Source organism: Meriones unguiculatus (assembly GCF_030254825.1).
Source record: "Meriones unguiculatus strain TT.TT164.6M chromosome 13 unlocalized genomic scaffold, Bangor_MerUng_6.1 Chr13_unordered_Scaffold_40, whole genome shotgun sequence".
NCBI classification, from domain to species: Eukaryota; Metazoa; Chordata; class Mammalia; order Rodentia; family Muridae; genus Meriones; species Meriones unguiculatus.
This window is the reverse complement of record NW_026843649.1, coordinates 4,031,339-4,054,978: the sequence shown is the minus strand read 5'-3', so window position 1 is coordinate 4,054,978 and position 23,640 is coordinate 4,031,339. Positions and strand designations below refer to the sequence as shown.

General features: G+C 36.5%; 1 protein-coding gene and 1 long non-coding RNA gene across 3 annotated transcripts; both read right to left on the bottom strand.

Moving 5' to 3' along the window:
• Window positions 1–964: 964 nt before the first annotated feature.
• LOC132651154 (vomeronasal type-2 receptor 26-like) lies at window positions 965–15,335 on the bottom strand. 2 transcript variants are annotated; one of them, XM_060376429.1, is made up of 4 exons: window positions 13,521–15,335; window positions 12,575–12,802; window positions 11,692–11,815; window positions 965–1,485 (listed from the first exon to the last, which is right to left on the bottom strand). In XM_060376429.1, exons 1-4 carry the CDS (start codon window positions 13,587–13,589, stop codon window positions 1,457–1,459), a joined length of 450 nt encoding a protein of 149 aa, XP_060232412.1. In that variant the 5' UTR covers window positions 13,590–15,335; the 3' UTR covers window positions 965–1,456. The 2 variants fall into 2 exon arrangements, with proteins under 2 accessions (XP_060232412.1, XP_060232411.1); XM_060376428.1 differs by lacking the exon at window positions 965–1,485 and adding an exon at window positions 7,008–7,210.
• A 1,849-nt stretch (window positions 15,336–17,184) lies between these two features.
• On the bottom strand, window positions 17,185–21,020 carry LOC132651144 (uncharacterized). Its single transcript, XR_009589003.1, has 2 exons — window positions 20,205–21,020; window positions 17,185–19,434 (listed from the first exon to the last, which is right to left on the bottom strand). It is a non-coding gene; the product is annotated as an uncharacterized LOC132651144 (long non-coding RNA).
• Between the last annotated feature and the right edge of the window lie 2,620 nt (window positions 21,021–23,640).

Genomic DNA, 23,640 nt, shown 5'->3' with positions numbered 1-23,640 from the left:
TTGCTGGGTGATGCAGATGACTGTGCTGTGGTGGCCAATGGAGAATAAATAGAGGAAGCAGTAGCAGCAGATAATCAAGAGATGGCTTAGAATTCTGGGATTGCTCTTGACAATGGCCAGGAAAGGCTTAGTACTTCAAGAATTGACCCAAAACCACAGCAGTGATAGCAAAGAAGCACAGAGTTGCACCAAACCCATAACCAGAAAACCCTAAATGGTAGGCCAGATCATTAGTTTGGGGAGGTGGATTTATGTCACAAGCACACACTTTGGGATTTCATAAAGAGGAAATTGTCAGGCTCCAATCTTCCAGAAATCAATAAAACGGTTGAGGTGTCTAATGTTATTAATAAAAAGAGGAAAGAAAAAACATGAGGGAAACATGGGTGCAGAGATACAGATATTCGCTCACACAGAAATACCATGAAAGCATGAAACCAGAAGCCATATGCATACAAAAGAACTGAATATATATTGTAGCCTTGACAACTCACAAATATTCCCTTGAGTTTTTTCTGTTGCCATCTGTTGCTGCTCATGGGGCTAACCGGTTAGTCTGGTTTGTGGCCCCTTGGAGAAAACTAACTTTAAATTTTATTATTATTATTTAAAGAGGTAGTGAGTGTTCTTTTTGGATGGAGGGGAACTTTTTCTTTGAAAATTTATTATTTGTAGAGTATTCTGCCTGCACACCAGAAAAAGTCTCCAGATCTTGCTATAGATGGTTGTGAGCCACCATGTGGGTGCTGGAAATCGAAATCAGGACCTTTGGAAGACAAGCCTGCACTCTTAAACTATGTGATGTCTCTCCAGCCCCATCATTTATTATTATTATTATTATTTTAATTTTTACTGATTCATTGTAGATCCCTGTCATAGACCCCTCCCTCCTCTCCTCCTGGTTCTACTCTCCCTGATTCCCCTATCACCCCTCAACTGGCCCCTCAGAGAAGGGGATCATCCCCTCCCCTGTGCCCACTCACCCACACCACCATATCAAGTCACATCAGGACTCAGTGCATCCTCTTCCCCTGTGGCATGGCAAGGTAGCCCCAACAAGAGAGTGTGATAGAAAAGCTAGCTTGTGGGTCAGGGTGAATTCATATGTGTGTTGGTCCTGCTGTGTTTACAAGACCTTGTTACCCTCGTGTCCTTCATCCCCTCTGTTGCTTACACTCTGCACACAGAGTTTCTTGAGCCCTTGGGGTAGGGAATTGCTGGAGACATTTCATTTAGGGTGGAATGGTCCAAGGCCCCTCACTGTCTGAGAATCTACTGGATGTGGATCTCTGTATTTGTTCCCATCTGCTGCAGGAGGAAGTTTTCTATGATGGCCAAGCAAGGCACTGATCTGTGAGTATGGCTGTGCTCCTTTAGCACAACTGTAGCATTTACATTTCTCTGATGTCCATGGTCTGTGTAGGTTCAGGCTCCTGGCCACCCAAGCCATGTTGGATCAAGGTTCCTTATCATGGAGTGGGCCTCCTGAAACTCAACCAGATGTTAATTGGTCACTTCCATGAAATTTGTGCCACAAGCACACCAGCAAATCTTATAGGCAGGTTACCATTGAATAGTGAAGGGTGTATGGCTGGGTTTGTGTGTACTTTACTCTTTAGGTGGACTTTGGTGAATGTTAAGTGGAACACGAGCATCCACAAGCATGCATGCCATGTCTTCAATGTCTTATGTATTGTTGACAAGCAAGCACTTGAGAACAACTATAAAGTTATGTTCCAAGAACCTGACACTTGGTGGAAATTCAACTTTCAGGAGTTAGCAAGGCACCTCTTCACTTTCCTAGTTCCTCATTCTGTATCCTGTTATTTTCAGGTATTTCAGACTGAACAAAAAGCATCTTTTCAGGCTGGAAATGGACTGTAGTTTTCAGGTTAGATATACCAGTAGCATAAAATTTGGTCAGTGGTGAACTATACTCATCTGTGTGCATTATTAAAAATATCTAGATTGCAACATGTTTATATTCATGAATGGACTTACATGTATTATAGGGATTTTATGTAGATAATTCACAGTATGATTGCTTAAAACTCTTTCAAAAATTTACTGTTATTTAACCCACTTCCTTTTTTATGTTTATCCTCCTTCATAATTAGAGTACCTCCCCTGGTTTATCTCAATAGGATCAATTGTACCTGCCATTGTATTGCTTCCCTACCATGCTTTCTTGTTTCTACAGTTATTCCATGATGAATATTCACAAACCAACATTTGGAGCTAGATGCCACAGAGTAAAGAATGAAAGATATTTGTCTTCTGGATATGGGTTACCTAAATTATATTTTTTACTTACATCTATTTATGTGTATGATATTTATTGTGTTAAACATATTTATGAGTTTCCATTTCCTACCTACTGTGAACAGAATAGCAATGAAGGTGGCTGAGCAAGTATTTATAGAGTGGGATGTCGAGTTGTTTTTACGTATGTCAAGGAAAAGAGAGCGGAGTCAGGCAGCAGATTTATTTTTTCTATTTAGAAAATTCTCCACTCTGATTTCTGGAATGGCTCAACCTGTTTAAAAGACACCCCACCCTCTTTCCAGAGATCAATTTTCACGCCTGTTCTGTAGAAGAATCTCATATACCACCCAAAACCCTGTTATACTCCCCAAAATAACAAAGAGAACAAGTATTTAGTTCATGTACTATTTATATCAATTACTATCATATAATTACATTTTGAATATGTATATTGTCCACAAATTAATATGTAACATGCATAACTTACTAAAATTTGTTTTTAACAGCAGCTTCTATTCTGAAATAAAATGTCTGTGATTGGGAGACAAAGTGAGGGGCTCTTATATTTCTTTAAATACACATTTCAGAAAAAGTTACTTTAAAGTAGGTAAATGATTTAATTTTATTACACTAATGAGTTGTATTAGAAAACTAATACATGAAAATGACCACTTTTTTTGCTAGTTTTTGTTTTTCAAACATCTCAAAGAGTTTTTATCAGGTCTTAAGAGAATAATGTAGCACTTAGGAAAAAGATGCACCCCAACAGCCCTGCACTGGAGGCCAAGATGGAGAAGACCTCCACAGCCACCATGGCTTTGCCCTTGGTGCTCTGGTAGACAGGGATGAAGGTGACCCAGACACTAAGGAACACCAGCATGCTGAATGTCAGGAACTTGGCCTCATTGAATGTGTCAGGCAGGTTCCTCACTAGGAAAGCCACAGTGAAGCTCCCTAGGGCCAGGGTTCCTAAGTATGCCAGCACACAGTAGAAAGCAGTAGCTGAGCCCTTATTGCATAAAATGATGACATGAGCATGTTCAGAGTGTACATCTATGTCAATATAGGGAGGAGAGGTTCCCAGCCACACTCCAGAGAAAATAAGTTGAACCAGGACACAGATGGGGATGACAGCATTATAGATGCCTGAGACAAACAACCTTCTCATTGTTCTCCCAGATTTCATGATCCTAAAGGCCAGAATTACAGTTATAGTTTTTGCCAAAACAGTGGAAATAGCCAACGTGAATACAAGTGCAAATGTTATTTGTTGCAGTATGCAGGAGACAGTGTTTGGGCGTCCAATGAAGAAAAAGGAGCAGAAGAAGCAGAGGAGGATGGAGATGAGCAGGATATAGCTGAGAGTCTTGTTATTGGCCTTAACAATGGCTGATTCTCGGTGTTTAAGGAAGATCCCCAAAACTATAAATGTGCTGACAGAGAAGAACAGAGCTGTGCAGGCCAGAGCCATGCCCAGAGGATCCTCAAAGGATAGGAATGTCACTGCCTTGGGTAAACACTGGTTTCTCTGAGGGTTTGGATAGTCTTGACTTAGGCAAACACTGCACTCCTGCTGATCTGTGCGGAGTAAGTGAATCAACATTTCAGTTTATACATGTATTTATACATTGCACATTTAATTCATAAGAGTTCTTTTCAATAATTTGTATAGCCTGGCATATTCGGCTTCATGATAGTGCCAAAATCATGAACTCTTTGTGAATCCCAATCTATTGTTTTCCTTGATACTTAATAATAAGTTTTGTTTAAAGAATTTATTACTGTTTGTCTAAGGCATTTAAAGTGAAATCTATATTTCTCATATTCAGAAAAAGTAAAACTCTCAAGTAATCCTTCAGGTACTTTTTATTTTTTATTTATTTTTTTATTTTTTTTATCAGTTACATTTTATTAACTCTGTATCCCAGCCGTGTCCCGATCCCTCATTCCCTCCCAGTCCCTCCCTCCTTCCCTCATCTCCACCGTGCCCCTTTCCAAGTCCACTGATAGGGGGGACCTCCTCCCCATTCATATGATCCTGTTTTATCAGGTATCTTCAGGACTGGCTGCAAAGCCCTCCTCTGTGGCCTAACAAGACTGCTCCTCCCTTCGGGGGTGGGGAGACCAAAGAGCCAGTCATTGAGTTCCTGTTAGAAATAGTCCTTGTTCCCCTCACTTTGGGAAACCAATTGGTTACTGAGCTACCACAGGCTACATCTGAGTGGAGGTTCTAGGTTATATCCATACATGGTCCTTGGTTGAATGATTTAAATTACTAAGTATAGTATTTTGATCATATCAGTGTATCCAAATACACTTCCCTGATTACACCATCATGGGTTCTTCTCATTTTGCTTGTTACTCACAGTTTCAGTAGATATTTATTACCCTGCTTCTACATATTTTCCCAAGGTACCATGTGAAGAAATTAGATCCCACATCCATGGCCTATGAAACAATTCTGATTTGGTGGTAAGCATACAACACTTGCATCAACAAATTGCAGCTCTAAGCTCAGATCAACCAGTACCTATCTCAGCTGTAGAAGTTGCAAATGCATTTCTACATTCTTTGGCATTCTTTGACTCAGTACAGGACTCTTGGTCTTTTCATTATAATTCCAGAGTAATCCTAGGAATTATTCTAATTTCCACACTTGTTTTTCTGGTCATTTTCTGAAGACTAAAAAAAGCCCTATATGTCACACAAGAGGTCTATAAATATTGAAATCATTACATCAGAAAGGGGAAAATGGCACAGTAATATTCACTGGAGTTGGTGAAAGTCATTTACTTTGCTTGATGTAATGCCAGCAAAGCTGAGCAGATTGTTAAAATCACTGTTCTTCTAACTTTTTGGATATTTTTTCTGTGTGTCTCCTTAGTAGTGGCTTTCTGCGCTATGATTCCATTTGTTTTTTCTACAAAAATTTATGTCTGAGTCTTTTTATGAAAATCCAAAACTTAACTTTATGTGTACACTGTTTATAAATCTTCTTTCTGCCTGGGACATCATTAAGCACAGATAAGCATATTAGACATGAGACCATTATTTCAGAAGTTTTCTTGGGGTATCTTCCCCTAAACAGTATTTTGGTGCAGAGTAAACAAGGCATTGTGCAAACCCTGAGAGGCCAGGAGATTCAGTTATAGATTTAAGACTTCCTTTCATTATAGGTTTAGAGCTCCTTGAAAATGTAGTTTAAAGATCAGAGAGGATACACTCCTGATGGAATAAAACTCAGTAAATAGGACAGATTGACTAAAATAAACTTTTTCTACTTTATAGCATGATGATGATGCATATAGTAAAAGGAGTTATTTATTAGTATTTGCTATTCATACAAAGACCTGTTAAAGTATTTTCTGTTTTTCTGGACTGCACTCATACTACAAACACTGCCAGTCTAAAAGCAAACTGTCATACATTAAATATGTTTTCTTTGCAGGAGATATTTTTGATTCCTTAAAGTAGAGTCATGGGCTTATAATACTATCTTTTCTGTTTGTATTTTTTTAATTGTTGCTGAACTTGTAACCATGGAAAAAACTCAAACACCCACTCTGTACCACTTGTATAATCATTAGTCTGCGTTTGAACTGTGAAACTTGTATAAATACAGAAGGACCTTTTTGATAGTAAATCAGAGCTACAGAAATGTCTGAATTTTAAATGTCAACTGAGAGATTCCCCTGACCACTGCACCTGACTCACTCCCTTCACTTACTGACCCCTCATATAGTATATACTCTGTGGAACACCCTGCTTGCAAACATACTCCAATTCTCTTTTCCATGCTGAGGATGGCCTCACAGAAAGGTTCCTGGTACAGGATCACAGAGAATGAACTGCCTACAAGAAAGTATTCATGGGACAGATATGTGCTCTCTGCACATATGTAGTAGTTGTGCAACTTGGTCCTCATGTGGGACTTCTAAGAGCACATGTGTAACCATTGTGCAGATTGGTCTTCATGAGGGTACCTATCAGCAAGATCAAAGCTGTCTCTGACTCTTTTGCCTGCCATTGGATTCCTTTTCCATAATTAGACTGCCTTGTTTAGTCTCAATAGCAAAAGTTGTGCAGTCTTATTGCAACTTTATATGTCAAGGCTGGTTGATATCCAAGGAAGGCTCCTTTTTTTTTGAAAAGAAAGAGAGGAAGGGAACATGGGTTGGCAGGTGAGGTGACAGAGAGGGACTAGGAGGAAAAGTGTGATTAGATGCTGCAGTAGTACATAAACAAATCAATTAATAATCCATTAAAAAGAAATAGTAAGATTGTAATAGAAATGAATGAAACAGAAACAAAGAAAATGCAAGTGTTAACTAAAGGAAGAGTTGGTTCATTCTGAAGATAAACAAAATTCACAGACCCTTGTCTCAAGTAAATCAAAGAAAGAAGTAGAGGACTCAAATTAGTAGAATCAGAAGTGACGGAAAAACATTGCTACAGAATCCAAAGATATTCAGAATATTCTAAAGGAACATTTAGAAAAATTATATAGCAGAGTGCTTAAAATGCACATGAAATGGGTAAGTTTTAGATTGGTCCAAGAAACCATGACTCAAACATGAATTCAACTTTTATTCAACATCCTAAATAGATCTAAAGAGACCCATGAGGAAATTTAAATGCTCATGAAAGCATCTTACCAAAAAAGAAATTAAGGAAGCTGAAAGATTACAAAAGGAGACTCTAATATGTTGGAGACCAGAGTGCACCATAACTGAAGGATAGAGGATCAGAGTCCCAAAGTCCATCGAGCAGGTCCAGGGGTAGCAAACTATGGGCAGCCTGCCCTTCCACATACTCCAGTGAGTTTGGACCCCCAGGGTCTCTCAGCTGTAGAAACCAGACCTCAGATCCTTCCTGCTCCCCTGAGATCAACATCAGGATTATTGGGACAGAATCCCAGCCATCAAGCCACATATTCTCTGGACACCTTGTGGACACCAGGAGAATAAGAGAAACACAGGGATCTCAGATCCAATATGGCAGAGCAGAGAGGAATCTTCATACAAGGAACACAGTTTTAGGCAGGCTTATAAGCTGCAGCCCAGCTTTCTTCTGATTAACCCCCACTCTTGTCACCTTGGCCTGGAGCCCTTTGGGGCACTTGCATATGCTCAGTGTTCATGACCAGCAGCAGCACCTGTACCCCAAACATCGGAGCTCCCACGCATGCACACTCCATGACCTTCAATTCACCTACTCCCATCTGTTTTTTTGCTCACTACCTGGCCTGTTCACTGCCCTTGAAGACACCGGCATCTGAATTGCCAGCACCCATTCTTGAGCCACTGCACATTCCTCATCTTCCTGAATGCTACACTAGACTCCAAAGACAAGCTGGTTCAGTCTTTGGTGCAGGTTCCAGGAACAAAACAGCTAAGGCTACAGACAACCACATGGCAAAAGTCTACAATAAAATAACAGTCAACAAAAATTAGGAGACCATGGCTCTAACCCCCCCAAAAAACAATGGATATACTAATGTAGCTGTAACACAAGAAAATGACCTTAAATCTATGCTTATTCAATTATTTGTGGCATGTGAAGAGGAAAACAACTAATCTCTCAAAGAAATACAGGCAAATACAACCAAACAGAGGCCATAATAGACAGGAAACCACAATCAAACATGTGAAGGAAATAAAACTTTTCATGGCCTTAGAAAACTAGAATTAATAAAGAAACCACAAACAAAGAAAACTGAGTATGGAACACTTAGAAAAGTGATCAAGTACCATGGAGATAAGCATCACCAACAGAATACAAGAAATTGGGGAGAGAATCTCAGGCATTGAAGATGTAGTTGAAGTAACTGATAAATCTCTCAAAGAAAAGAAAAAGTACAGTTTCTCGTGCAAAACATTCAGGACACCATGAAAAGATGAAACCTAAGAATAATAGCAATAAAATAAACAGATGATTCAAGGCTCCAAGGTCCAGTATCTATTTTCAATAAAATTGTGGAAGTTTCACCAACCTTAAGAAAGAGATAGCCTTAAACATAAAGGTGGCTTACAGAACACCACATATTCTAGACCAGATAAGAAAATACTTGTGCAACATAATAATCAAAACACTAAATCTACCCAATGAAAAAATAAATAAATAAAAGCAGCAAGGAAAAAGGCCAAATAAGATATAAAGGCAGACCTATCAGAATCACACCAGACTTCCCAACAGAGACTATGAAAGCCAGATGGGCTTCAGTGGATGTTATGCAGACACTAAGAGACCATAGATGACAGCAAAAGTGACCCAGCAAAAGTTACCGTCAACACAGATGGAGGAAACAAGATATTCCATGACAAAACTAAATTTAAACAATATCTTTGCAGCATCCAGATCTAGAGAAGCTACTAGAAGGAAAACTCCAACCAATGAGATAATCTAAACCCAAGAAGCACAGGATATAGATGACATCACAAAAAAATCAAGAGAACACAAGCACACAAACATACTATTAGCACCAACTCCACAGTAACAAGAACTAATATTAATTGGTTTTTAATATCTACCAACATCAATGGACTCAACAGTCCAAGAAAAAGACACATTCTAACAGTATGGTTACACAAACAGGATCCAACATTTTGCTGCAAACATGAAACACTTCAGCCATAAAGATAGACACTACCTTGGAATAAAGTGCTAGAAAAAGATTTTCCAATCAAATAGGCTGAAGGAGCAAGTGGCAGTAGCATCCTAATATTTAATCAAATAGACTTTTAACCAATATTAATCAAAAAAGATTGGGAAGGATGCTTCATCTTCATCGAAAAAAATCCATTAGGACATCAATATCTTGAAAAACTATGCCCCAAATACAAGGACACCTGCACTGTAAAAGAAACATTCAAGCTGAAATCACACATCAGTCCCAACTTAGTAATAGTGGGAGACTTCCACCACACTCTCACCAATTGACATATCATTGGAACAGAAGCTAAATAGTGATAATGAAGAATACAGAGGTCAAAAATCAAATGGATCTAAGAGATTTCTACAAAAATTTTCACCTAGACACAAACAAATATGCTTTCTTCTCTGCACATCATGGATCCTTCTCCAAAATTGACCACAAAGTCAGGAACAAAGCGAGTCTCATCAGATACAAGAAGACTGACATAACCCCTTGTATCCAATTACACTGCCATGTTCTAGAGCTGGACCTCAGCTATGACAAAAAGAGCAAAACACCTGCACATATATCGAGCCTGAACAACTCTCTACTCAATGACAGGTGTGTCGTGGAAGAAATAAAGAAAGAAATTAAAGATGTTCAAGAATTAATTGAAAATGAAGGTGCAACATACCGAAACTCCTATGACAAAATGAAAGCCGTCCTAAGAGGAAAGTTCATAGTGTTCAGTGCCTTCATAAAGAAACTTGAGACATGTCATACAAGCAATTTAACGACACACCTGAAAGATCCAGAAAAAACAAAAAGATACAGACACACCCAAGAGGAGTAGATGGCTTTAAATAATCAAACTCAGTTCTGAAATCAATATACTAAAAACAAAGTGATTCAAAGAATCAACAAAACCATGAGTTGGTTCTTAGAGAAAATCAACAAAATAGACAATCTCTTAGCTAAAGTAACTAAAAGTTAGAAAGACACTATCGAAATGAACAACATAAAAAATGAAAACATGTATGTAAGGACACACATCAAGAAAATCAAAAGTCTTACTTCAAAAGTCTATATGTCATAAAATTTTTAAATCTATATGGAATGCACAATTTTCTTGATAGAGTCCACTTGCCAAAGTTAAATCAAGATCAGGTAAATAAATTAAATAGTCCTGTCTTTCCTAAGATAATAGAAGCTGTAATAAAAAAATCCCCATCAAAAAAGCCCGGGTCCAGATGGTTTCAGCACAGAATTCTACCAGACCTTCAAAGAAGAGGAAATACCAATATTCTTCAAACTATTCCACAAAATAGAAACAGAAGGAACATCACCAACCTCATTGTATGAGGCCACAGTCACATTGACCCTACAAAGAAATGAACCTCAGACCAATACTGCTTATGATCATTGGTGCAAAACTACTCAGTAAAATACTTGAAAACTGAATCCAAGAATACAACAAAAATATCATCCACCATAACCAAATAGGCTTCACCCAGACATGCTGGGGTGGTTCAGTTTACAGAAATTCATCAATGTAATCTACCACATAAACAAACTGAAGAGAAAAAAAAAAAACAAAAAACAACAAAAAAAAAACAATGCATGATCATTTCCTTACATGCCAAAAAAGCATCTGACAAAATCCAACACCTATTATTCATGTTAAAAATTTAGGAGAGATCAGAAATAGAAGGCACATACCTAAGCATAGTAAAAACAATATACAACAAGCCTATAGCCAACATCAAACTAAACAGAGGAGAACTTAAATCTATCCCACTGAAATCAGGCACAAGGCATGACTGCCTGCTCTCTCCATATCTCTTCAACATAGTATGTGAAGTCATATATCACACTGCAAGGAATTTAACCTATGGTAGCACTAGATCTCAGAATATAAAGAATATTTATTTAATCTTTCAACATTTTATTGTTTTTAATAAAACATAAAAAGTTTTGTTTGTTATCCAGTTGTCTAAGGATTGGCCTTTTTGAATATGATAAAAAAATAGTAGATTCTCATCATTATATTAATGTATTTTCATTTTGACTTTATATTTTATTATAAAAATTTTCATTTTTAAAAAGAACATAATTATCTCACTATACCTCTTCTTGTTCTTTGCCTAGAACATCTTCTTGAGCCACTTTATATCTATTCTCTCTCAAATTCATGGCGTCTTATTTATTATATGTTTATTTGTGTGTGTGTGTTTGTTTGTATTAAAAATACAACCTGCACATGCCAGATGATATTACTTGTCTATGTTATCACACATTTGAACATAACCCTAAACAGGCAACCATATTTTTATTTACATCAACTTGCTTTTTCTACTCTTGTTGATACTGAAGATGACAAATGTAAGTGTTATAAATGCAATTCTATTTCTCATGCACTCAAGAAATAATCATACATGTACTTTTTCTGGAGTTATCTTCAGGCAAAAATCATTAGGTTTGTTTATTGCAGAAATAAAAATCAATTCTGGACAAGTGGAGATCTCACATTTAATGGGGAACCTATACCATGGAGATAGCCATGTCATGCACCAAAAGGCAGGTTTTTTTATTTTAGTAGTTTTCATCTGACACAATAACATGAGAATTGCCACTCAAATCTTCACACATTTTGTGGCATCAGCAGTGATTACTAATGGATTCAGGGATGAGGGAAAGAGACATGGAGAACAGCATTGCATTATGACACCATAGTCACTTAACTTTCCCCTTCTACATTCCCAAGCAGTTGAGGAAAAGTATTATTTTTCTACCTGTCTGGTTGGAAATGTGCCACTCTGGACAAAATACACAAGAAAAGTAGCAAATGGGTCTTTCTTCTTGTAGAACTTTCCAGAATCCTGGACCACAGCTCTGTGTACATACAGATTGAGGAGTCTGAAGGCAACACAGAAAAACTGGTCATAATATTGAACATTAATTTAAAATACTTTTGGCTAAGTAACTTAAATGCTCATACTCTAGGTAAAGTGTATGTATTTTTTGTGTGTTTAACTTTTTTATAATTTTTATTTTTTTATATTAATCACAAGCTCAGTATCCAAGTGGGTTACCCTAGTAAAGGGAACAGCGACTATTTCTGACAAGAACTCAATGACTGGCTTTTTGACCTCCCCCTTCCCTCTGAGGGAGGAGCAGCCTTGGTAGGTAGATGAGGACATTGCAACCAGTCCTGAAGATACCTGATAATCTAAGGTCAGATGGAATTGGAAGAGGAATTCTCCTATCAGTGTACTTTGAAAGGGGCAAGGAGGATATGAGGGAGGAAGGGTGAGATTGAGAGGGAATGAGGGAGGGGTTACGACTGTGATACAAAGTAAATTGTATGTATTTATGGGGAACTCTGAGGTTATTATATGTGAGTGTAGAATGGAGATTTGAAGTTAGCTCACTTTCCATTATTAAGTGTTCAACAACCATTTATGGTGATCAAACTGTGACTCACTTCTGCCTCACCTTTGTGAAATGTATAAGGCATCCACATATTCTCTCCTCTGAGGCAACAAGTCAGAACTCATTTGGAAGGGTTGGATTGTCAGACAGAAACCCCATTTCTCTCGCCTTATATTACACAATGAAGTTTATAATTCTTTACAAATAATTCCCTTTATATTAAATGCTGAAAAATTTCCCAACCTGATTAAAGTTGCTTGGCCATTGAATCAGAACTTCATTGATGAAAAAGCCTTGGTCTTGTGGACTCTTGAAGACAAATTCTCCCACTTTAAGTATTAATAAATTTTGCTTACTATATGAAATAAACTTCTGTATATCATATGTTTCCATAATATTCTTTTTCTCATCAAAGCTTATTTCATCTCCGGCAGCATTTATCACTTTAATTTTCCTCAAAAATGGATGCAGCTGAAGAGAGACAAAATTAGATATGAGTGGCCTATACAGATTACTCATTGAACTCTAAGAGAAATTCATTTTCACTCCCTCTGACATGGGTTTCTTTTTGAAGGTGCTTAGTTTGTTTAGGTGTCTCTCCAATTATGTAGCAAGATTAATATTATTCCCCATGGAAGTAATGCTAGAGCTCCTAAACACAAGTAGAAATATCATCTATGAGTTAGAAGATAGTATAGTGTGTAGCATGTCCTTAGTTGGCAAAATGTGTCTTTCTCCAGCACCAGAAAAAAATATTTCCACTTAAAAGATGGAGATTTGAAGAGGATCCAAAATGATGGTGCCGAGTGTACATGGTTACTGAGTGCTAGGACTCTAGTGACTCCACAGCAAGTGAGAAGCTATGCTGTGGACCCCAAAATGCCAATGTCTATGCTTCCCAGCTTTAAGGTACACTAGAAGGAAAACCCCAAGCAAAGAAAGTTAACCACACCCAAGAAAACAAATAAAATATAAAAAAGCACCATTGCTGCAAAACCAAAAGGAGAGAAACACAGAAACTCACTACAACCATAAAAAACAAAATTACCAGCACTAGCAAACATTAGTTATTAATATCACTCAACATCAATGGATTCAATTCCTCAATAAAAAGACACTAACAGAATGGATATATAAATAGAATTGCTGCATACAAGAAACACATCTTAACAAAAAAGGAGGACATTACCTCAGAGTGAAGGGCTGGAAATAGCTTTTTCAAGGAAATGGACCCAAGAAGCAAATTGAAAGAAGCCATCCTAATATCTAATAAAATAAAATTTTAACTGAATTTATTCAAAAGATATGGGAAAGGATACATATCATAGTAAAAGGATACATATCATATCAAAAATCCACCAAGATGATGTCTCTATTCTGAGTATTTTGCTTCAAATACAAGGGCACCTACATTTGTAAAAGAAGCATTACTAAAGCTTAAATAATACACTAATATATCCACAGTAATAGTAGGAGACTTCAAAACCCCACACTAACCAAAAGACAAGTCATGAAAACAGAAACTAGATAGAGAAACAATTAAACTAACTGATGCTCAAATCAAATGGATCCAATAGATATCTACAGAATTTTCACCCAGACAAAAAGGGATATACCATCTTCTCAGCACCTCACAGAAACTTCTTCAAGATTGCCCATTGACTTGGTCAGAAAGCAAGCCTCAACAAGTATAAGAAATTTGTAATAACCCCTTGTATCTTATCAGACCACCATGGATTAAAGCTAGAGTTCAATAACAATGGAAACAATAGAAAACCTATAAAACTAACAGAAACTGAATGACTCAGTGGTCATTGGGTCAGAGAAAAAATAAAGAAAGAAAATATAGATCTTCTAGAATTCAGTGAAAATGAAGAGACAACATACCTAAACTTCTGGGACACAATGAAAGCAGTGCTAAGGAGAAGGAAGGTTCATAGCATTAAGTGCCTTTCTAAAAAGAATTAAGGAATTCTCATAGCAGCAATTTAAAAGTACATGTAAAAGCTCTAGAACAGACTGAAGTAAACACCTAAGAGGAGTAGACAGGAGGAAATAATCAACCTCATAGCTGAAGTTAGTGTCAAAGAAAAAAATGGGAACAATACAAAGAATCAATGAAACCAAGAGCTGTTTTTTTTTGAACATCAACAAGATAGACAAAGCTCTAGAGAAGCTGACAAAAAGGGAGAGAGATAGTATCCCAATAAACAAAATCAGTTATGAAAAGGGAGTGTAACTCCAGAGAATCATTAGGTCTTATTTCAAAAGACTGTATTCCACAAGTTTGGAAAATCAAAAGGAAATGGAAGATTTTCCTGATATATGTCACTTGCCAACATTAAATTAAGATAAGGTAAGCAGGTTAAACAGTCCTATAACCTCTAATAAAATAGAAGCTGTCATCAGAAGTCTCTCAACCAAAAAATCAAGAGCCAGATGGTTGTAACATGGAATTCTACCAGACTTCCAAAGAGGACCTCATTCCAACACTCCTGAAACTATTCCACAAAATATAACAGAAGGAATATTGCCAAATTCATTCTATGAGGCTACAGTTACTCTAATACCTTAAACCACAAAAGGACCCAACAAAAAAGAACATTTCAGAGCCATTTCCCTTACAGACTTAGATGGAAAAGTACTCAATAAAATACTAGAAAACCAATCCAGGAACACATCAAATACATCATCCACCATGATCAAGTAAGCATCATCGCAGGAATGTGGGGATGACTCAACATATTTAAATCCATCTCTGTAATTCAATGGAAGAAAAAAATAAACATGTTTATCTAATTAGATGTAAAAAACGCCTTTGATAAAATCAAGCACCACTTCATGATAAAAGTTCTGTAAAGAGCAGGACTACAAGGCCCATACATAGACATAATAAAGGTAATATATAGCAAGCAGCCAAAATCAAATTAAATGGGGAAAAATTCAAAGCAAATACACTAAAATCAGGGTCAAGACAAGGCTGCCCATTCTCTCTCTCTCTCTCTCTCTCTCTCTCTCTATATATATATATATATATATATATATATAGTATATATATATATATATATATATATATATCTTCAAAGTAGTACTTGAAGTTCTATCTAGAAAAATAGTAAAACTAAAGGAGATCAGGGGGTCCAAATTGGAAAGGAAAAAGTAAAAACATCCCTATTTACAAATGATATACTATTATATATAAGTGACCCCAAAAATTCTACCAGAAAATTTATACAGCTGATAAACAACTTCAGAAAAGTGGCTGCTATAAAATTAACTCAAAAAATCAGTAATGGCCTGAATACAAATGAGAAATGGGCTGATAAAAAAATTGTGAAAATAGCATCCTTCAGAACAGCCAGAAATAATATCTTGGTGGAATTCTCCCCAAGCAAGAGAAAGACTTCTGTTACAGGAACTTCAAGTCTCTTAAAAAAGAAACTGAAAAGATATCAAAAGATGGAAAGAGCTCCCATGCTCATGGCTTGGTAAAATTAACAGAGTAAAAAGGACCGTATTAGCAAAAGCAATATACGTTATAATTCCTATCCAAATAACAACACAATTCATCACAGACCTTGAAAGAACAATTCTCAATATTATTTTGAACACCAAAAAATAATAACTCAGCATTTCTGTGCAATAAAAGAACTTCAGGCCACAGAGGAAGACAATGCAGTCAGTCTTGATGAGACCTGATGTACTAGGGACAAAGGGAAGGGAAGAATGACCCCCCCAACAGTGGGCTTGAGGAGAGACATAAGAGGGGATGAGGGATGTAGGGTGGGATTGTGAGGGGATAAGGGAGGGGGCTACACCTGGGATACAAAGTGATTAAACTTTAATTAATTCAAAAATAACTAAATCAACAAACCTCTCTCCCCACACACAAATAAACAGATTATTTGATCAATGGAATTGAATTGAAGACCCAGAAATAAACCCAGGCACCTATGGACACTTGATTTTTTTTTTTTTACAAAGAATTCAAAACCTCTAATGGAAAAAAAGAAGAGAGTATCTTTAACAAATATCTCTGATCCAGCTGATGCCTACATGTAGAAAAATATCAATAGTCCCATATTTATCAATCTACACAAAACTCAGTTCAAAGTGGATCAATGACCTTAACATAAAAGCAAACACTAAATCTATTAGAGGAGAAAATAGGGAAGATCCTTGAATTCATTGGCACAAGAGACAACTTCCTGAACAGCACACCAACACCCCACGAAGTAAGATTTACAATTGATACATGGGACCTCATGAAACTGAGAAGATTCTTTAAAGCAAAGGACCCTATTAATTTTATGATCTTTTGACATTAAATATAGATTGAATTTTATGTGAAATAGCAGCTTTGGATATGGTCATTATGTCTAAAGCTTATTTCAATTGGTATATTCCAAGAAAATATAAATTTTGATTACTGAACTTGCTATATTTTGACATTAATCACATATTTATATTTTAGAATTTCGTGTCAGGTTAGGAAACATTTGTTGAAACACATTCTAATTTAATGTCTTCAAATCTGTGCTTTGAGTTTCAAAATCATGTCAGATAGTTATAGACATATATAGATATCCTATGACAAACCCTTTTGCATTTTAATATATACTTTTAATTATAAGAAGAAAATGATCTCTTGGTTAACCACAGTAAATTGCTTACCAATAATATACGATCCTGGTGATTCCCTTGCTTATGAATGAGGCTTACCTGCCATGGTAGAATCTCACCCTTGTTTCTGTCATCCATAGGTCCCATTTCAGTTTTGGTCAACAGCATTTTATGGAGGGCATGGGCCACTGCATATACTGCATTCCATATGGAATAGCTGGGCTCAGAAGTAGTCATCACATCATTTATTTCATCCCCAGTCTTTAGGGAAATATTCGCTGGAGAGGGTTTAAATTTTTCACATAGAAAACCAAGAGGTGAACAATCAAAATTGTCAACCCAGAATTTAGAGAAGTAAGAATCTCCTGGGTACTGGGAGGGTGTAAGTGCCTCAAGAAAGTGCTTGAAGCCAGGGATACTTCTCCTCTTTGAAAATGAGAAACTTCCTCTGAAAATATATATCCAAAAATTCCTGTCATTGAATGTAGATTCTAAATATGTCAGGTGTTGCTTTGCCATGATCCACACCTTTATTCTTAAAAAAAAAAATAATGTATGGGAGGGAGATCACCAAGTCATCCATATTATCATAGAATAAAATCACATTTACTTGTATATGTTGGTACAAGTTCAGCAATCCATAATCATAAAATATTCTAAATTTTGAGTTATCAGTTTTTCTGTAAAAGCCACACAGATATCTTCTGAAACAATCTTTACTGTTAGGTCTGAGAGAAACTCCCTTCCTCTCCCATCATCTGACACAAAGAGCCCCAGCCACCTCCAGCCAAAGTGGAGCAATAAAGAGATCAACACTTGGGTTAGAGCTCTGTCTTTAGGAGACAACTGATAAAGGGTTGGGAATGTATCTTTGTCACTTAGCATGGAATCAAAGGGACCATATGTGACCTGAAGAAGCAAAGGAAAAAAAAAGTGATTCTTGAGTTTCACATATTTGGAATCATAACCCGGAGGGAGGAAGTGAGTTCATTCTTTGCATATGAGAATCAAAGGACAGAATATTGGTGAGGAGCTGTCTTCTCTGAGATTAGCTTGTCTCTCTAATCACGTGATGGAATATGTTGTTTTTTTTTTTTTCAAGTACCATGAGCTCCAACGTTACTAAGGTATCTGGAGTAAACAATATTCTGTTCACTGTCTTTGAAAGACCTGATAGATCTCCTTTGTTGCAATGACGATGCAACAGAGTATCTGATGTAGTGAAAGACTGCAGAAAGTACTACCAAGTACTTTCTGGTCATATAACAGCATATTTCTCAGAACCTTCAGCTTTAGAAAAGCAAATAGAAAAAGAGACTGACAAAATTTTTAGAGATTCAGTTACCTAAGTTAAAATGGTACAAGTTGTAAAGATCTAAAATCACATTTCCAGGAGTTATTGCATTATTCCTGTCTAATGATAGATTTGACTGAGGAAAAAAAAAAGTCTCTGAAACAGATGTAAATTATTCTGTTTCATTTTTTGTTACATTAGGATAAAATACATTTATTAATTGTTAAACTGAGTGATAACAATCAGAGTTACACTGTGGTTTTATAATCTTCATTATTCCAGACCCTTGTGCTCACACAGTATTTTTCTCTGTTTGTAGTAATGGCGGCTGATGGATACCTTTCTTCAGTGTAGCCTGGAAAGAGTCAATTGTGGCAATCTATTTAAGTGGTTGGTCTCTGTGAATGCTGCGCTGAGATCTACTTTCCTGAATGAGATTGTTAATTCCTTGAAAGATTTTCATCCATGATGACATTGAAGATTGTTCTAAATTTAGTTACATGTCCCAGACTTTCTTTTTTCATACATCAGTATTGACAACTGTAGGAATTTTGAGACTGTTATATGCTTTCTTTGGTACTTAGGTATCTTTGTTGTACAATTTGGCTTATGATAAAATGCAGCCTTACTATCCACAGTACATCTTCCAGTGTTTGACAATAGAGTCATGGTTTCCACTAAGTGATCTGCTTAGAAATTTTCAGAATGTACTGAGCATGATTTTTATGACATTCTTTCTACTGTTAACCATTGCCATATCAAAGTAATTCATTCACTGCTCTTTTAAATCTGCCTATACTAAACATAAAACACTTCTCTGTTTTCTTTTGTTTTTGTCAGTTTTGACCTATGATTGTGCACCAAAATACTTTTCTAACTTACTTGTGGGACGTTTTAGAGCTCTAAAAGTGTTCCAATTGCAGCAGAAAATTCTGACATGGTTCCTGAAATGATTCCTAGAGCTTTGTGTTGTGTTTTGCATTCGTAGTTAGGAACATACTCAGTTCTTCCAGACATTGACATCAGAGGGCCTTCCAGGGGTTTTTTTTTTTTTTTTGTTAGAATTAAAGGCGTTGTAGACATGGAAATCCAAGGTCACAATGGGAAGCAGTTGTGAGTCCTTATTGATCTGATCAATGGCTAAGTATAAGGTCATCAAATATATAGATAGTTTCTCCATTTCAGTCTAAACCAGAAGAACAGAATGATGAGTGTCGTCAGCCCATTTTGTCAGAAACTCTTTATCAAATTCAGGAACCTAGAAGTGTTAAGCCTTGACTTTTACTGTGACATTTACAGCTTTTGTGAATAAGCCCCTGACGAATCAGGAACATCATGGAATGGCTCTTAAACTCTCAGAAATTGAACTATAACTAATAATGGTTTCCTTGCTGAAGATTTTGTGGATAAAGATTTTGTGTAACTTTTTTATGTCCTGTGACTGCTGAATATATAGGTGTTTATGATGTTTCTCTTCATGGAAACATTGGAATATAGAGGAGTCACTAAGGTGTTCACTGGGAATGTGAATAAGAGCTTCATGTCCTTTTGTTTTGCAATTATTCATTTTCATAGTCATTTACAAAAATTCTAACAACTTTATTTGTATGCACTCTTGGTGTTAAAGTGTTGCATGGCAGGGTGGATAGATATCCAGGCATCTAGGAACACTGACCCCTTTTTGTACAAAGAAGAGTATCAGTCTCAGTGCACACAGGAGGTCCTGGAACCATCTGTAGCTCTAGGTCATGAGATCCCTTTTGGAATTTAAGACCACCAGGCACACATTTTGTATTCACACAAGAAGGCAATCACTCAAGTACATGAAATAAAAATAAATAAACCTGTGTAAAATAGTGTTTTGAGACTTCAGAAATGACTGAGATGTTATGAGTACTTGCTGCACTGTGGAGGACTCTGATTCAGTCACAGTAGCCACATTTTGGATTTCCATACCATTTAACACCAGTTCTAGGGGTCCTCCTCTCCTCTCTGCACACACCAAGCATACCTGTGGTATACAAACAAACATGTAGGCAAAACACACACAAAAAAGCTCATAAACACAAAATAAAAATACAAAATAATTTTATAAAAATGTAAAAAGTAATAACGAAAGGAAAAGTGTTTCTATAAGTTTTCCATCTAAATTGCTGAGTAGAGTTTCCTGGGTAAGGTAAGGCAGTGAAATAAAAGAGTAACTTATCCTAGCATAAGAAAAAAAAAAGAGGAAAACACAAGTTCCATAAGGTAGTAAAAAATTACTAATTATAGAAGGAAATGGAATTTTGGTGCAGGTAGTTGGGCTGAACTGTCTCACTCATAGACGTCCATGTTTGGGGATGGGTCTTCATATGCTTCTTTCCAAACCCCTGGTAGGTGAGAGCTTGCCTGGCCCAATAGAGGCAGAGTAATAGAAATCATTAGCTTGAAGTCCACTGGTTTCTACTGAAGGAAAGATTATGCCTTCATTCCTGCCATCACCAAGTAGAAATTCATTTGGTTGCAATATATTAAACTGAGATCTATGGCTAGATGCTGTGAAGAGAATCTATTGTTCTAAACCATGCAATTAGCAACCATTGACAGAGGGAGGATTAGTCTTTCCCAGGAATTACTCAATATCAAATATTCAACTGTGCGAATGTGTACATGTATGAATGATAACTACTGGAAAGAGCTATGTCTCCAATGACTGGCTATAAAATCTTCATTGATGATTTTAACCTTTGGCTACCTGAGATCTGACTTTTGATCCTAGTCCCTTAGCTGGTATGCTTTGTCTGGCCTCAGTGGGAGAAGATGATCCTGGTCTTATAGAGACTTAATGTGCCAGGGCTGGTTGATACCCATGTGGAACCTTCCCCTGCTCTGAAGAGGAGAAGGGAAAATGGGGGAAAGAGTGTGTGAGAGGAGGGACTGGAGTATAATGGGAGGGCTTCTATCAGAATATAAAATTAATAAATATATAAAATAATGGAGAAAAACTTGTAGCTTATATATAAAATTTTTTCAAGATTTCTTTCTTTTTTTATGAAAGATCATGTTTATTTCAGAAATATTTGTTTACATAAACTCATATTGATGTCAACTTTTTGTTTCAATGATGTGTTCTTGTCAGAGAGAGAAACAGATAAATACATTTGTTTTTTTTATTTTATTTTATTTTATTTATTTTTTTATTTTATCAATTACATTTTATTAACTCTGTATCCCAGCCGTGTCCCGATCCCTCATTCCTTCCCAGTCCCTCCCTCCCTCCCTCATCTCCACCGTGCCCCTTTCCAAGTCCACTGATGGGGGGACCTCCTCCCCATTCATCTGATCCTGTTTTATCAGGTATCTTCAGGACTGGCTGCAAAGCCCTCCTCTGTGGCCTAACAGGACTGCTCCTCCCTTCGGGGGTGGGGAGACCAAAGAGCCAGTCATTGAGTTCCTGTTAGAAATAGTCCCTGTTCCCCTCACTTTGGGAAACCAATTGGTTACTGAGCTACCACAGGCTACATCTGAGTGGAGGTTCTAGGTTATATCCATACATGGTCTAAGAATATTTTGTATAGATTCTATAACTCAGGATTTGTAAATTCTTGGGTTTGGTTTAAAACTCTGTAAAATCACCAACAAAATGTCAGGTTAAAAATTGTAAGAAAAAATATTAATAGCTAAAAAACTACAGCATGCTTGTGTATTATGTGCATTCAATTCATATTTAGAAAAATAAACATGTCAGAACATAGTGTATATGTTATGGGAATACAATTTCTGTTTCTAGAAAATAGAACTTACTAACATCAAATGTTTGACAACATTTTGTAAATATCTATTCAGGTTAACAGAGACTGACTTAGAAATGTATGTCTAAGTTTATAACTGTCTAAAAACACACATATATCTCTACTAATTGTGTTCAAAATGAGGCTTGTTGAAAAAACCTAGGTAAGGAACAACGGATGTTAAATAACTAAGTTATGTTTTATAAATGAGGTCTATTGGAGGTTGTTCTGATGTGTGTTACTGGCACTCAAGATCTGTTACACCTATCTTAGTTTTGAAAACCTGCCTAAATCATACCTGATTGTTCGATTAAATGTCCTATTCTGGGCATGGCAGAATGGGTTAGGCCTGACAAAGATTCTGGGGCTTCTGGGAAAGGAGAATCATGAGACAGATGGTCGGGAAGTGAGGAGGAAGAAGGATGCCATGATGGGTTATTGTGGAGAAAATACCATGTGGGCTAAGGAAGGACTCTAATAATGGCATGAAAAGGCTCATATGTAGAATGCTAATATGTACTATGGGATTATAGATGGAAGGTGGACCAGATGAGGAGGATTAAATTGGAAGGCATTGGATGGGGGCTAGGAGATGAATGGTGAGGTTATTGAGCCAGCATATGTGAAATATCTATCTGGCCCAAAATAAATAAGACAATTATAAAATCTAACCAATATCGGTGTTTTATTTGTGATAAGGGGTAAATAACACCACAGTGATAGTGTTCTGGAAAATAATAATAAATAGTATAGAGCCCAACAATCTTTTTTTTTTTTTAATTTTCTGCAACAAAGGTTTATAAATTCCTAAGGTCTATCCAGGATCCCAGAATTTTACATGAAGATGTAAATATAACCTCTCTGTCTTTGCTTAATATGTTAATGTTTAACTATTTGGATAAACTGGGTCATATAAGAAACTAATATTCTATAAGATACACTACAAATATATCTGGAAAATGACATTCCTAGTCTTTCTGTGAACTCTATTTATGTTTTAAGGTTCTTTTTTGTTGTAAAAGATCTTCACCTAAATCTTCAAATCAAAATGTTAAGGCTCAAACTTACCATGGGTAAAAGTGCAAAAGTTTAATCTTAAAAGCTGTGAACTTGTTGAAAACTGTAAAAGATAATTAATATTCTGGATAATGGTCAGACACCTTATAAATGACCAAATACTTTAACATGTTCAGAGGTAGGCTTATTATCATGCACAATATAAACATAATGCCTCTACAGAGAGAAAAGTGTCTCTGTGTCTAATCAAGGACAAACCTTACATAAGTAACTGAATATCAGTGAAATTTATTTACTATAAAATATGGTTAACAAATTTGATGTTGTTCCCCAAACCCTTCAGAGAGTTCTTCTAAATATGGATTTAAGAAATCTAAAGAAAAAGTCTCCCTCTGGTAAACAAAAATTTACACTTCCAGTCAGAAGCTAAGGCAATTCACAAATACTATGGGCAGAAATAGCCTTTGTCTTGATCATATCTGAACTGTAGTAATGCTGACAATTGAACCAAGAATTGACATATGCTTCACCCATCATTATATCCCTGACCAACCTCTGGACACTGTTGAGTTGAATACCCTAATGTTCCTGGCCAAGACAAA